The 16,873-nt window shown below is 37.7% G+C and overlaps 1 protein-coding gene across 4 annotated transcripts in view; it reads left to right on the top strand.

Moving 5' to 3' along the window:
* The window catches only part of drosha (ribonuclease 3 drosha), a 454,213-nt gene that overhangs the window by 113,341 nt on the left and 323,999 nt on the right, over positions 1–16,873 (top strand). For all 4 annotated transcript variants that reach the window (XM_090395920.1, XM_090395901.1, XM_090395928.1 and 1 more), the window contains one exon: positions 6,253–6,386. In XM_090395920.1, coding sequence (XP_090252046.1) covers positions 6,253–6,386 — 134 coding nt within the window. The remainder of the gene's footprint in view (positions 1–6,252; positions 6,387–16,873) is intronic.

The raw sequence follows: 16,873 nt of genomic DNA, 5'->3' as shown, positions 1-16,873 counted from the left end.
GATTCACAGTCCTAGAACTAGGCATGTCAAACTTACAGGAACCTCATCTATATTCCTAAAGTGACAAGCATCAACCCCACACAAGTTTTCTCTCAGAAACAAATGAAATTTAGCTACTTACACTTCCCAGTCACCTGGCAAATTTTGTCCAACACTAGTGAAGGAGTGCACTATTAAATTGCTTCTCTTCATAAATCCAAAAACCCAAGATAGGTAGGCCTTGAAATCCTTTATATTATCATTTTGCACAATTCTTTTTGATTCCTGCAACACACAGACAGTAGATATTCTCCTATCTTTAGCTCTTTCAACAACCCAATCAAACAGTTTTTTTTTTTCTATGGTTGGCCACAAGCACCTTCTAAACCTCATAGCACGTTTCTTCGTATGTAAACATTTCAGGACTGTTTCAGCCTTTCGCCATTCACAAACACTAATTTCTCCAACACTGAACAATCTACCAGCTTCACAATTCCCTTTTTCCTTTGCTACTTCTACCACTTCAAGTTTGAACTGCACTGTGTAGGATTTTCTCTGAGAAGTACTTCTGTCTTCCATGTTGACCACTGCTACTAGCAACACACGTGTTTTTAAAGAATTCCTCCATTCTCTGTCTGTACTTCCTAACTCTACCGCTAGTTGGCGCATGCGCGTTATCTATGTAGCAAAAGAAGTGATGAAAATGTTGTGGGTGCGCGTTATACATTAGGTGCGCATTATCCATCGAAAAATACAGTATATTTTTAATTGTATAAGGTTGTTGTGTTATGTAATGAAGAGTCTCTGTAGCCCAGTCGGTATAGACGAAGCCTTTTGGTCAGAAAGATCTGGGTTCGATTCCCATCTGTGATGTGAGGAACCTTTATCTGGTCTCTTTTGACTAAAGGTGAATCTCATATGGAGGTGAGGGTTTTTTCTCCCAGAAACCCAGGTTTTTTGTCCCTCAGAACAGGTAAACCAGCCCAATGAGCACACACTTCTACAGACAAAAATACCTCTCCCCCAATGTCGGGCTCTGTGAGAAGTTGGTTGGGATTGCGCACAGAAGGTTGCATCATGTAAGAAGGTCGACCACAAATAGATGGGATAAGGCACAAGAAGAAGAAGAAGTTGGATTATGTAATGAGAAGATAATTTATACAAAGCTTAGTATCTTATTGTTCAGTTCACAATTTAAAAGTTTGTAATTTACTGTTAAGCTGTTAACAGTAAGTTTGGATTAGATGCAATGTGATGTTGAAATGCATCCATTATCACGATTAGTAAAGTAAATAAGAAATGTTCTTATTTAATGGTCCACTTTATATCAAAGTACTTTTGTTATTCTGTAATTCATAAGTGTTACTTAACTTGTTTTGTGTGGTTATATTTAGATGATCCTTTTCATCTTCTTTTTTATCTTTTTCATTTTTCCCCTTCACCCATTGTTCAGTTTCTTATCATCACTTCAAAAAAAAAAAATTTTTTTTTCTCACTACTTCTCTATTTATCAGAACCTTTTGATTGCTTGTTTGAAAATTACAGTTTCTCTTGTTTCCTGCAAACCAGAGTTTGCAGGAAACAAGAGTTTCATAGTTCAGATCTGAATAGCTTCTTTTTCATTTTAATTATCATAAATGAACTTAAAAAACTTATTAAAGGTTCATTTCATGGAAACAAAATATAAATTGTAATGAAAATTTCATTTCTCGTGGAAAGGCGTAGACGTTGGTTATGCATTTTTACTAAATAGTTTAAGGAAATTACAACGTAAACAAGGATATACATTAAAATAAATTTTAATACACTTCCAATATTTCGGCAACGTCACGTTGCAATTTTCACAGGAACTTAAGAACAAGACACGTGCACGCAGGCACAACAAACAGTAAATGAGGAAGAAGCAGGAAGCTATTCTTTCTCCTAAAGTCCTGATGGTGTCCCCCTAGCAGGCAATGTTGGTATTCTTGAGCGATTGGGCTGAAGGTCTTCTGATGTAGGTTTCCCAAATTTGAGGCAGTCTCTAAGGCAACTCACTAACAAATTAAAACCATTTAACTCCATACCCCTCCCCCACCCGTATTTATGGACTCCCAAAAATACATAATGAAAATGTGACATTACGTCCCATAGTGGATATCATTGATTCCCCCACATACAAACTAGTTAAACATTTGGCCAAAGCTCTCACACACCATACTGGCAACACACCTTCACACATAAAAAACTCAGCCCACTTCAAAGCCAGCATAGAAAACCTTACACTCAAACACACTGACGTAATAGTAGTTTTGATGTATCCTCCTTATTCACAAATGTCCCACTCAAAGAATCCTTAGAGCTAATCCAAGCTAAATTTCCTCCTGATATCACAGCCCTATTTCAGTTCACAATGAACTCATGCTATTTTGTTTGGCAAGGAAAATTCTACAAACAAATAGACGGGACAGTCATGGGTTCTCCACTCTCCCAACCCTTGGCCAACTTTTAAATGGAGACTTTTGAAGAGAAAGCCTTAAACTCTGCCCCACAAAAACCAACCATTTGGCTTTGCTATGTTGATGATGTGTTCGCTATTTGGCCACATGGCTCCGATACACTCCTCTCTTTCCTAATACACTTAAACAACCAACACACCCGAATCAAATTCACCCTGGAAGAGGAAAAAAACAACTGCCTTCCTTTCTTAGACACACTAGTCACCCGCCAGCCTGATGGAACCTTGGTTTTCTCAGTCTATAGAAAACCCACCCATACAGGCAGATACATTCACCAACAATCCCACCACCCCTCCTCGCAACAATATGGAGTCATTAATAAGACACTACACAACAGGGCTAAACTTATCTGTTCAAATGACAATGCCCTAACGACAGAACTAAAGCACATTCTCAACACTTTCTCAGCCAATGGCTACCCCCCCCCCCCAAAAAAAAATCCAAAAAATATTGAAACCAATAAACCACAACCACCCCTCATAACAAGGATTACTCTAAATCCATCACCATACCCTATATCTGAGGCACCTCGGAAAAAATTACAAAATCCTAAAAAACCATAACTTAACTCTTGTTACAGACCATATAAAAAATTGGCATCCCTTATCTGCTCTACTAAAGACCAACCTCCCCCCCCCCCTCCTAGATCTACCTGGTGTATACTAGGTCCCTTGTAGCTGTAAGCTGTCCCTACTTTGGCCAAACAGGCAGGACAGCGAATATCAGAATTTCAGAACACAAGGACTACATCCGGTTTCACCAATACAGCCACTCTGGTCTTGCAGACCATGTGCTGGATACCTGCCATAGAATATGGTAGAAGAAACTCACGATAATACACCATTGTAAATACAAATATGAAAGGCTTTTCATGGAATCAGCCTCAGCCCTAAGAAACAATCCAAGCCTCAACAAATTTGGCTGCATGAGACTGCCTCAAATTTGGGAAACCTACATCAGAAGACCTTCAGCCCAATCGCCCAAGAATACCAACATTGCCTGCTAGGGGGGGCATCATTAGGACTTTAGGAGAAAGAATAGCTTCCTGCTTCTTCCTCATTTACTGTTTGTTGTGCCTGCATGCACGTGTCTTGTTCTTAAGTTCCTGTGAAAATGGCAACATGATGTTGCCGAAATATTGGAAGTGTATTAAAATTTATTTTAATGTATATCCTAGTTTACGTTGTAATTTCCTTAAACTATTTAGTAAAAATGCATAACCAACATCTAAGCCTTTCCACAAGAATTACGATAATCCACGGAGATGATATCACACGTAAAGCATGCCATTATGGTAAAATGAAGTTAAAGCTATCAAGACAACTGAATCGTCTCGCCTTCCTAAAATGCTGCCGGGATAACCAGGTAATTCCTAACTTTGTCAAATTTAAGCACCGTTTCTCTTCGCAAAAGGCTCTTCATATTTATAACCATGACAACCAAGCTTTGCTCAGGGAACAAATCGCTATGACTCGCTGTTTCCTGAATGATGCTTACTTAGCTATCCAGGCACTCGAACACGAAATTTGGTCTATTTTATACGACATCTCGTGCACTGCAGCGGAGAAAGAATTAAAAAAGTACAAGATCGACACATCAAAAAATTTGAAAATTTAAAAAAGAACTCGATCTTGAAACCACAACTTCCTATTGAAATGGTAGTCAACGTTTCATCATTTAGTGTGAAACCTGAAGCACTGACACCCTCTCATGTGGCCACAACTTCGCCATTGCGCCCAAAAGAATACCTGCTGAAGATATTATGATACGAATTGAACGCGGGATGCGACACCTTCCAAACCACGTCGTCAACGATATTAGACTGGATGTGGCTTGTGTTCTTACCAAAGCTAAACCACCAAAAGCTAACATGCCCAGTAAGGAAATTAAATCTCTGTTAGAATTAAAGAAAAACAAGGAAATAATAATCACCAAAGCTGATAAAGGGAATGCCACAGTATTGCTTAACCAAAAGGATTACACAGGTAAGCTGAAAGCTCTATTGTTAGATCAGGCTACTTACCTCCCTATCGAGTACAATCCCACCAACTCACAAATTAGAAAACTCCACAGGTTCCTTAAGAAGGTCACTTCTTGGCCTGTGGAAATCACTAACAAATTAAAATCATTTAACTCCATATCCTCCCCCCCCCCTGTATTTATGGGCTCCCAAAAATACATAAGGAAAATGTGCATTATGTCCCATAGTAGATGGCATTGATTCCCCCACCTACAAACTATCTAAACGTTTGGCCAAAGCTCTCACACACACTATACTGGCAGCACATCTTCACACATAAAAAACTCAGCCCACTTCAAGGCCAACATAGAAAACCTTACACTCAAACACACTGACAACTGACATAATGGTCAGGTTTGATGTCTTCTCCTTATTCACAAATGTCCTACTCAAAGAATCCTTAGTGCTAATCCAAGCTAAATTTCCTCCCGATATCACAGCCCTATTTCCAGGCTATTTTGTTTGGCAAGGAAAATTCTACAAACAAATAGAAGGGACAGCCATGGGTTCACTCTCCCCACTCTTGGCCAACTTTTATATGGAGACTTTTGTCTCCATATAAAAGTTGATGATGTGTTCGCTATTTGGCCACATGGCTCCGATATACTCCTCTCCTTCCTAACACACTTAAACAACCAACACCCCAGAATCAAATTCACCCTGGAAGAGGGGAAAAAAAAACAACAACTGCCTTCCTTTCTTAGATACACTAGTCACCCACCAGCCTGATGGAACCTTGGTTTTCTCAGTCTATAGAAAATCCACCCATACAGGCAGATACATTCACCAACAATCCCACCACCCCTCCTTGCAACAGTATGGAGTCATTAATAAGACACTACGCAACAGGGCTAAACTTATCTGTTCAAATAACAATGCCCTAACGACAGAACTAAAGCACTTTCTCAGCCAATGTCCCCCCCCCCCAAAATCCAAAAAATATTGAAACCAATAATCCCCCCCCCCCCTCACAACAAGGATTACTCTAAATCCATCACCATACCCTATATCTGAGGCACCTCGGAAAAAATTACAAAAATCCTAAAAAAACATGACTTCTTGTTACAGACCATATAAAAAATTGGCATCCCTTATCTGCTCTACTAAAGACCATCCTCCCCCCCCCCCCCTAGATCTATCTGATGTATACCAGGTCCCTTGCAGCTGTAAGCTGTCCTATTTCGGCCAAACAGGCAAGTGAGCTAATATCAGAATTTCAGAACACAAGGACTACATCCGGTTTCACCAATACAGCTACTCTGGTCTTGCAGACCATGCGCTGGATACCCGCCTTAGAATACGGTGGGAGAAAGCCACGAGAATACACCATAGTAAATACGAAAGGATTTTCTTGGAATCAGCCTCAGCCCTAAGAAACAATCCAAACCTCAACAAATTTGGCTGCATGAGACTGCCTCAAATTTGGGAAACCTACATCAGAAGACCTTCAGCCCAATCGCCCAAGAATACCAACATTGCCCGCTAGGGGGCACCATCAGGACTTTAGGAGAAAGAATAGCTTCCTGCTTCATCCTCATTTACTGTTTGTTGTGCCTGCATGCACGTGTCTTGTTCTTAAGTTCCTGTGAAAATGGCAACTTGACGTTGCCGAAATATTGGAAGTGTATTAAAATTTATTTTAATGTTTATCATAGTTTATGTTGTAATTTCCTTAAACTATTTAGTAAAAAAGAAAATTTCATTATATTTTATTTCCAAATTATAGCCTTTTTTTTTAACTATTTTCTTTTAAAGATTCAGAAAGTAACTCAACTACATCGAGCAGTGATGAATCTGATGAAGAAGACAATGCATTAGAAGAACTGGAAATAAAAAAGCAACATCCAGATAGACTTCATGAAGAATTATGGTATAATGATCCTGGTGAAGTAAGTCTAATTTTGTGCTATATCTGTAAACAGTGTGTTATTTGGGACTACAATTGATTCATGTGGAGTTCACAATTTCTTAGTTTTATAAGAGAGTTTTGTGTTTGATTCCTAATTTTGAGTGATGAAAATTACCTTATTGCATGCTGTGCTCAATTCTTTGTCAGTTTGCATTGATCTGTGGTTTAATCTTGAGTTGCATGTTTCATAGAAATAAATAGTTAATGGAGCATGTGTACTAGACATATTATAAAAAACTTTCACAGCTTATACATGTAAAAAATATATAGAATTTTATTCAAATATATAGAATTTTATTCAAAAACTCCAATATATTTCATCTAATGTTACATGGATATCAAGGGACAGACATGTAACTACATTTTCAAAGCATGAATCATAAGAAAGAGTCATGAAGTATGTGCCTACTAGCTCATCTCTCAGTCACAACTGAGGAGATATGATTACACTATTACAGTTCAAAAGAATAATTGTAAAAGTTGTGTAGATAAAAAAAATTAAATAATAATTTTAAAAAATTATGAATAATTAATGGTAATTACTTTCCAATCTTAGAGATTGATATACAGTCTGAGTAGTTCAGGTTCAGATGATTTCATAATATTTCACACGTTTTAAGGAAAATATAATCAAATTTATCTTTGCTTGGTTCCAAACAACTCTGTGCCTAGTGTCAGTAGCATGAGAAACAAGGCCAGACTTGTTGGATTCCAGAAATGTAATATAGTTTTGATGTTTTTGGATTCTAATCAAAGCAGAACAGCTAGTCTGTCCAAAAAAGCAAAGATGCCATGAGCAGGGTGCCTGATAGATATTTAGTAAGGAGGGGGAGAGAGAGAGAGAGGTGATAAGAAGGGACACAGTTTTTGAGCTGGTTTGAAGGAAGTGTATAATTTAAATTTGCAAATCTGTACTGTTTGCTCTAAGATTCCTTTAAGGCAGGGTATTGAAATCGTTTTCACATCAGATTGTAAATCTGGTAGATGGATGATAATTATCAATAATTTTTTGAATGGCAGTTTCATTGTATCCAATACATATCAAATTGCTTTTAATATTATTCAGTTTATCTAACAAAAGGGAACCAGAAGAGCAGATCATACAAGCTCTATGTACAAGCCTCTTGATAATACCTATCTTCTATGATAAATGATGGTATGAAGATGACTGAATGTATCTATAATAAATTTAGTTTAATCCTTTATCCAAGTGTAAGCAAACAAAGTTTGTGCCTAAAAATATCTTCAGGACTGGGGTAAGGTAGTGCAACACCAAGCAACTCTGAGCAAAGGTGGACCAAGCTCTCATCACTCCTTGTCTCAGTATCTCCCATAATGCAAAGCACATCTCCTTGCAGACATGTATATTGCTATGCATTAAGAGAAGGGCCACTACCCAGACCGGTTTCAATCTTTATTGAGGTCTCGTCAGTGGGAGGCAGACCCAACCATGGAGATACTAAGGCAGAAGCAATAGGAGAAGTCATATTTACCTATCTACCAGTAAAGGTTGGTTTCTGATAAACTGAAAATTCAATGTGACTTGTAGGATTTCGAATTATTAAGGTATCCAGAAAGTATAGATAGTTATTAGATTCATGTTCAGTAGTGAATTTGCTATGAAGTAATCTGAACCTTACTGCTCAGACAGGGGCGTGCCAGTAGTGTCTGGCGCCTGTGTGCAAAACTTTAGTTGCCACCCCTCCCCCCCAATAAAAAATTACTTTATAAAAACGTATCAGTGAGTAAAAATGAAATACGAAATATATTAATTATAAGTTTTTATGGCGCCTGTGTATGTGTCTCGCATATTGCACATATTGCTGGCGTGCCCCTGTGCTCAGACTGCATATCAATCTCTAAGTTTTGGGAAGTGATTACTAGTAATGTTCATAATATATATATTTTTAATTATTATTTTAAATTATTTTTTATCTACACGTCATCATCCTTACAGAGATTTAGGCCTAGTGGCCTGTTCTTGTCTCATTCTATCTTTTCCTTGGTCATCCCTGACTTCTATATCCTTCAACTATATCAGAGTATTTTGTTTATCTACACAACTTTTACAGTTGTTCCTTTCAGCTATAATGATAATCATATCACTTCAGCTGCACTGAGATACAAGCTAGTAGGCGTATGCTTCATGCCTCATTCTTATGATTCATGTTTTGAATGTAGCTAACAGTCTGTCTCCTGATGATATCCCTGTAACATTGGAGGAAATATATTGGAATTTTTGAATAAAATTCTATAATAAAATTCTGTATATATATTTTTTTACATGTGGTAAGCCATGAAAGTCTTTATAAAATGTTTCTTAGAAATATCCTCTTCTTTTAGAAATGATGGTTTAAACCAATCAAGCAGTTACTGTATGCAGCACAGTCAATGAAAGCATGGATGCAAAGTATTAGCCATTAGTTTCCTTCTTTATGATATAATAATCCAGTTTAATGTTCTCTTAATCTGTAGAATTATCGTTCATGACTGTGTTTCTTATGCATCTCAAAGCAATGGCTTATGAGTGGGAATGGGGGTGAGGGTCTGAAAGTTCTGATAAACACATAAAACAAAAATGATATTAAAGCAACTGATATAAAAATATAAGAACATAAGTTAGCTTCATAACTCTGCTACTAGTATGTTCTTTCTTGTAGTTATATCAGTTGCTGTAATATCATTTTTGTTCTAGGTGCTGTCAGAACTTTCTAGAACCCCTTCATATAAGTTATTGAAGTACAAGAAATGTGTATTTCCTGATATTTAAATGTTTGAAGTGAATTTGATGCATGAAATGAAGTTGATTTGCATATTGGATTTCTTGAATGGAGTTAGACTGGAAAATGTGTTCAGTGAGAGAATAGTTGCACAAAATGAGGGGAAAAAAATAAAGCTATTAGTGATTGCACCTGAATGGATTTGGAGTTAGGCTGAGAAAGTTTTGTTCAGTGAAAGCATGGATGTGCAAACTAAGGGAAACTAAAACTATTAAGGAGGATAAATTTGACTATGAGAACAGCATTACTTTAGATGAGTAAGTATGAGATTGAGAAAGATCATGAATGCCAAATGCAGTTTCTCAGGTCTCAACTTTGAATGAGACACTCATTGCAAGATTCAAGGATGTCTCTAGGCTTAGAGAGAGAGAGAGAGAGAGAGATGTTGCCGTGCATGCATATTGCCATAAATATCAAAAACAAGGGTAAGGAGTTTTTCATTAGTTAGTCTGAATTTTTCAAATATGGATGTTAGTGAGACTACATTGATGTAAGGCGATATTATATTTTTCAGGGAGGATAGATAGAACAGGACTTTGGGGAGGGGGGGGGGGAGTGGATATTGGTAAGGATAACTTTAATTAACGGTGACAGAAGCATTGCGAGTGTGTATAATCCAGGTGGAGATAATGCAGTGACTGATGTGACAACTTGATATGAGCACAAAATTAGATAAACTGGTGATGTTTAGGATATTTAAGAAATCTCACTGTGAATACAGTCATAGGTTTGGATGAGATATCATCCCCATGTCTAACAAAAAAAAAAGCATAAGATGGTTTCCTAAGCAGGCTGTTTAATTTAAAAAGACAAGATAGTCCTAGAAGTACAAAGTACATAAAGGAGGTATTTTAGTATCTCAGGAGAGTCATAGTTAAAGTATTGGAAAAGTTGGTTTAGTGCAGATTTTTTTTGGGGGGGAGGATAGGAATATGATATGCCATGAGAGGGGGACAGCATGGCTTTATGAGAGGTGGGAGAGATCATAATTTTTATTATTATTATTATTATTACCATCTCCACCAACCAGTTTGAACAGAGGGTCGAGTTCCCAACGATTGGAGTGGAGCTCTCATAGTGCCCATTTATAGAGAGGGGAATAGGGCTGAATGTGAGAATTACAGAGGAGTTTCTCTACTGAGTGTTCCAAGTGGTGGGGTTTATGCAAGTATACTTGAAAAGAGGTTGAGAAGGATTGTGGAAGGGAGTCTTGGAGAGGAGGAGGTTGAGTTTGGGCCAAATAGAGATTGTCAGGATCAGATTTTCACTTTGAGACAAATAGTTGAGAAATTGTGGGAATATGACAGGGATCTGTACTTGAATTTTCAGATCTGGAAAGGCATACAACAGGATGCCAGAGGAAAGCTTCTCAAGGGACTGCAGTTGTATGGGGTGAATGGAACATTATATGGAGCAGTGCATGGTCTGTGTTTGGGTCAGCAGTTGGAATTGAAGGAAGTGCAGGAGGATGGTTTGATGTAGAATCTGGGGTAAGACAAGGATGCACATTATCTCCACTCATTCATTGTCTGTATGGAGCACGTTATGAGGAAAAGTGGCATTGGGCCTGATAGAATTAGAGATGTCCAACTTGGTTCTTTGATTTATGCAGATGATGTTGTACTCCTAAACACATCTAGTGCAGGTCCCTAGGATTCTCTAAGTAAATTGAATGGCAGCTGTAATGAATTTGGTGTGAAAATCAGCAATAAAAAGACAAAACTGTGAAAATAAGCAGGAACATAGAAAACTTCAGCTGCATTCTGAATGGAAATCCTGTAGAACAGGTAAAAGATTTTGGCTGTTTAGGCACGATTTTTTAGTGTGAATGGTGGGTTGAGTCTGGAGATAGACAACAGAATAAGCAAGGCTGGTGCAGTGGGTTGCCAGCTGAATAAATTTATATGGAATAAGAGAGAAATTAGCCAAAACGCCAAACTAGCAGTGTACAAGACAGTGTTCAGACCAGTTTTATATGGATCTGGGAGTTTGATTAGAAATGAAGCACTTGATCAAGGACTGGAGGCTACAGATATGAGGGTTCTGAGAAAGATTAGGGGAGTGAACCAATGGTCAATGGTAGAATCATATTAAAAATGAAGATATTGGAAAGGAACTGGATGCTAGTAGTATTCAGGAATGTGTAATTAGAGCTAATCTAGGATTGTGTGACCACTTGAATAGAATGGGTGAGGAATACTGGCAACATGGGTGTTTGATGCCAAGATGGCAGGAAAGAGACCCAGTAGAGGGCCGAGGTTTAGGGGATTGATTCAGTCACAATGCCTTAGAAGAATGAAATGTTAGATATGACAATATTAGAGTTCTTACAAATAATGGACTGATCTGGAGGAAAATTATTGATTCGGGATTAATAATAATGTTAACTTAATCATGTAGTGCTGTCATAGTGTAACCTGAACCCCCCCCCCCCTTAGCAGTACATATCAGGAAATTGATGATGATGATGACTACTAATTCCACATGTAGGAAAAACATCTTACATCAAAAATTTGAAGATTATTTCAACAGGATGCCAGTTTAGATCTGACAGATATCTTAAAGACAAATCTTTTTACCAGTATTCTGAGAGAAGACATGGTATAGTTATTAGATTAGTAGTTATTTTTCCACTGAATGCCATCAACCTTTTCAGACTTTGTTTAGTCAACATGTTCTTCAAATTTGAAACTTTATAGTTTTAGAAATTTCTTAAATAGTTGAAATAATAGCATTCATTTCACAGTGGATATTAAGGAAAACAGGACATTTCTCTTTCTGGATGTTCTAACCTCAGTTACTGATCAAAACCGACTATCTTTTGTGGTATATAGAAACAATTCAACACTGAAAGATATTTACATGTTACTCCACACCATCATCATGCCAAGAAGCAAATTGCCATAAGGACACTAAAAGGTAGACTGTGCACCTTATCAAGTGACAATAACAGAAGGGTATGAGGAATGGTTTCTCCTTGGCAAGAACAGTCAACTTTCACTATAGCAAACTCATAGAGACTGCAAGAATAGTTTGTTATAGTGGATAGTTTCTTATAGTGAATTTCTTTTAACACAGTATTGTACCAGTGAGGATTTCATTGGGATGTTTCAGTAGTTTTGAGAAACTCATGGTCTCCCTTAATATTTTCAAAGTATTTGATCAAATCTGCATAGAGTCCTTACCAAGCTGCCATCTTATGGTCTCCCTCATGCCATTTGAAAATGGATCGCCAGTTTCCTCTTTGGTTGTTCATTGTGTACCATGGTGAATGGTTTCATCTCAATAAGCACATGTATCACACATTCTCTTCCTCCTATATATATCAGTGGTATTTTCTTGATAACCTCTTTATCCTGTATACGTTTTTCCCTAATGACATACACTCCACTTCTCTTCTTCAGCTGAGACATCTTGTAGTACACATATCATTCAAGCCTCAAAATTTATAACTTATGCCTTAAACACTGATCTCCTTGCCATACCTGAATGGTGGTGATGATTATATAGTGAATTTCAGTACTCTCTTAACACAATCCTTTCTTAATTTTTGGCTTCAGTTTTAGCTTCTTGGGCTGACTTTCACATCTAGCCTGTCTAGCACAAATACATCGCCTCCTCACTCTCCAATTTGTTTTTTCTTGGTATTTGTTTTATTTAAAACACTACTCTTGAGAACTTTTCACCTGCTAAACTCCCAACGCTTTATAGATCTCAAATTTGCCTTAACTTAAGACTGTTCTCACTATCCCAAAGTTTCTGTAAGATCGCTTGACTGTATCCAATAGATGGTAGCAGTCTGCTTAAGAGGTGATCCTTTCTCACAAACTTTGTCCATTTACTTTCTCATATGCTCTGTTTTTCCATTATGTCTTTTTTTAGATCTTTTCATTGTGTTGCTCCAGTGAATTGGCCATCACCATTCCTTCTCTTTCTTTTAATCATGTAAGAACATGAGAAGCTGCCTCTTTTCTACGGAACAACCTTCATACTGTGGGTTCATCAACTGATATACAATTCCCCAGTTCTTCAAGAAGCATGTTAATAGAGTCCATATTTTTCTCTCTAATCATCCCCCCCCCCCCCACACACACATACACAGCATCGTTGTGTTATAGGTTTGGTGTTTTCTCACATTTGAGGTTGACATATTAAATTAAAAAGAAAAGAAATAATTATGCTTCTATATTTAATTTCTATCTTACCAAAAACTGTGTTGAAATATTTTACTTTTTCATAGATTCTTCATAATAGAGTGCTCTATTATGAAGAATTATGATATTTTCCACATTACTTATTTTTCATAGTTTTATCTCTTTATTGTTAAATTTGAAGGATGCCTTTGTAAACTTTTGACAGACTTGAATGAATAATGCTAGACTGCCTTGAACAAAAGCCATTATATGTCTGATTCTAGTCTTTGACTAGAGGATACTTTTTCCAGCCATTTTTTCAGCTGGGTTAAATCTTTTGTATGCATGTGAGAGTGGGGGACTATCTATGATATGAATTAGAGTTAAGGATCTCAAAATTTCGCCCTGGTTGGCCGAGTGATTAGCATATCTGCTCTCCAGCCAAAAGGCTGCGGGTTCGAATCCCGCTATGGGCATGGATGTTGTAATTGTCTGTGAAAGTACTAGTGGTGGTAGTCAGCAGTAGATGGTGTTGGTGTTAGATGATGAAGGTTGGTGGAGTAGTGAGACGAAGAGTTGTAGAGTAGATGCCCTCTCTCGATGAGTCTTCAGCCTCCCTGGAGGTGTGATGTAATAATAATAATATATAATAGAATGGCTGCAATTGTCTACCGTACTCTCTAACTTCATTGCTTTCAAAATCACCAGTAGCAATGAGTTATTGTTGATGGCTAAGAGTGGAATTGGACACCCATTGATTTTCAAAAGTTAGCTAGTCAGAGCTGATTGAGCTTTCTACTTTCTTCAGGGAATAAGAAAAAAAATTACAAAATTTTTTAAAATTTATCTTATTGTTGATTTTCTTACAAAATATTTATTGTAGTTGCTTTAGTTTAGAGTCCTGAAGATTTTGTTGTAGATTTATTTAGGAATATACTATCCTCCCCCATAAAGTAAAGAGCTGGGTTTAATACATATGGTTTTGATATCATGTTTAATGCCACCACTTTCCATCATAACATGATTATCTGGATGATGAATAATTGTGTAGATAACACACAACCTTCAATCCTATTTGACATCCAACCATCTTCCAGTATAACCACTCTGCCAGCTGGCCTGGCTGGCAGAGTGGTTAGCATATCCGCTCTCCAGCCAAAAGGCTGCGGATTCGAATCCCACCATGGGCATGGATGTTTGTGAGCGTCTGTGGAAATACCAGTTGTGGTGGTCAGCATTAGATGGCATTAGTGTAGTTGCGGTCAGTTGGTGTATTTAGTAGTGGAGACAGAGTTGTAGAGCAGGTACCCTCCCCTTGATGAGTCCTTGGACTCCCTGGATGCATCAAATAATAATAATAATATCCATCCATCCTCTACCTTAAGTAACATGAACTCCATAAGACTTTGAACATTGCAGGAAGTATATTGTACCACATCATTGGGGTTACTTCCTGTATATCTGTGACGGTTAAGGGTGAAAAATTCAAAATCTTATCTTTTAGTACATGTAATCCTCAAAGATGTTTAGTCGGATTCAGATTCAGTGATTTGTTAACCAGTAACACCTGAAAGCTACTGTCATTCAGCCTGGCTGGCGGAGTGGTTAGCATATCCGCTCTCCAGCCAAAAGGCTGCGGATTCGAATCCCACCATGGGCATGGATGTTTGTGAGCGTCTGTGGAAATACCAGTTGTGGTGGTCGGCATTAGATGGCATTAGTGCAGTTGCGGTCAGTTGGTGTATTTAGTAGTGGAGACAGAGTTGTAGAGCAGGTACCCTCCCCTCGATGAGTCCTTGGACTCCCTGGAGGCATCAAATAATAATAATAATAATAATATCCATCCATCCTCTGCCTTAAGTAACATGAACTCCATAAGACTTTGAACAGTGCAGGAAGTATATTGTACCACATCATTGGGGTTACTTCTATATCTGTGACGGTTAAGGGTGAAAAATTCAAAATCTTATCTTTTAGTACATGTAATCCTCAAAGATGTTTAGTAGGATTCAGATTCAGTGATTTGTTAACCAGTAACACCTGAAAGCTACTGTCATTTAGCAAACCACTGTTGAACAATACTGGCAGTGTGGCATGGGTATTACTCCTGGAAAACACCTGTGTCATTTGGGAAGACTGAGATGGGGGAAAAACAATTAGCTGCAATGAATAAGTACTTATTTTTCCATTCATGGTATGGTATTCTTTTAGCATTCATGGTATGGTCCGTGAGTATCAGGATCCAAGAAATTTCCATTCTATAATGTGTCACCTCCTGCCTTTGTTTGCTGGACCATAACATCAGAGTGATTTCTCTCCTGAAGTTTTTGCCTAACTGTCCCACCTTCCATCCATAAGGGATAGCAGGAAATAGGATTCATCTGAAAAGACAACTTTTTCTATTTTTCAGGTCCAGTGATGTCTCTCAGATAGAAACTATAGATGTGTAATGATTAGTCATAAACCATGGGCACCTTGAATGAGCCTACTTTAAAGACTCATATGGAGGAGGATATGTTAAATTGTCTAGGAAACACTACCATTTATTCCTTGGTTAAATTCCACTGTCAGCTGTTTTGTAGTTTTTTTGTCTGTGCTTGCACAAGGTGAGACAACCTTCATACACTACAAGCATCTGTTGAGATATATGCACCCACATTTGGCAGAGAAACTCTTTGTTCTGTCCAGTATCCTTCTGCTCTTGGAATGCGTTAATTGCAGAAATTTGTAAACATCCTACAATATTGGCAGTTTCCTAGATATACTGCTATCCTTCAACAGGTACCCTATACTCAAGTCATCAGTTCCACGTTCTTTGCCCATGTTGATTAGCAACTTTGAACAAACAGGATATCATATACATCCAGTATTATATGCACAGGCTTTCACCATGATATGAGTGCTTTCTGGCAGGGTGGGATAGCCAATTATGAAATAATGCTAATGATCATAATATTTTGACTAATATGTTCATAGAAACCATATCACCTTACATAAATGTAGTTTTTAGTAATTAAATGGTCATATTCATTGCTTTATCATTAGATATTTTGTTGTATTACATCATCTATCATTCCCACAGGTTTCTGTATAATGTAATAGTTGCTGCTTTGCAGCAGAATTTTTAATGCTATAAATAGGAAGTAAGAGTTAGTTTTCTCATTTTTGTGCTGAGATTGTTATGGCTAGTTACGTGCAGTTAACACCTCACAGAAAAAGTATGATTTCAAGCTTTGAATAGAGAAGGCTATTTCTCTCATGAAATAGCTAAAAGGATGTCCTGTAGTCAATCTACTGGTATGGCTGCTGTCGAAAGTGTAGGAGACAAGATCTGCTGAAAGGAAGAAGGGACAGGAAGAAAGCCACTATCTACACCATGCCAAGATCGAGTTCTAAAGTGGCTCTGCCTCAAAAATTGCCATGTGTCATCCAGAGAACTGAAAAAGGACTGAGAAAAACAAAAACGGGAGTTGTGGCAAGCTCTGTAACTCTCAGGAGAAGACTCATTCGAGCAGGTGCTCTAAAAAGAAGTCCTTGTTAACCAAAAAAATGAG

The sequence above is a fragment of the Typopeltis vanoorti genome, chromosome 1 (assembly GCF_054136105.1).
Source record: "Typopeltis vanoorti isolate ZY-2024b chromosome 1, IOZ_Tvanoo_1.0, whole genome shotgun sequence".
Classification (NCBI taxonomy): domain Eukaryota; kingdom Metazoa; phylum Arthropoda; class Arachnida; order Uropygi; family Thelyphonidae; genus Typopeltis; species Typopeltis vanoorti.
The sequence above is the reverse complement of the archived record's forward strand: the minus strand, read 5'-3'. Positions and strand labels throughout refer to the sequence as shown.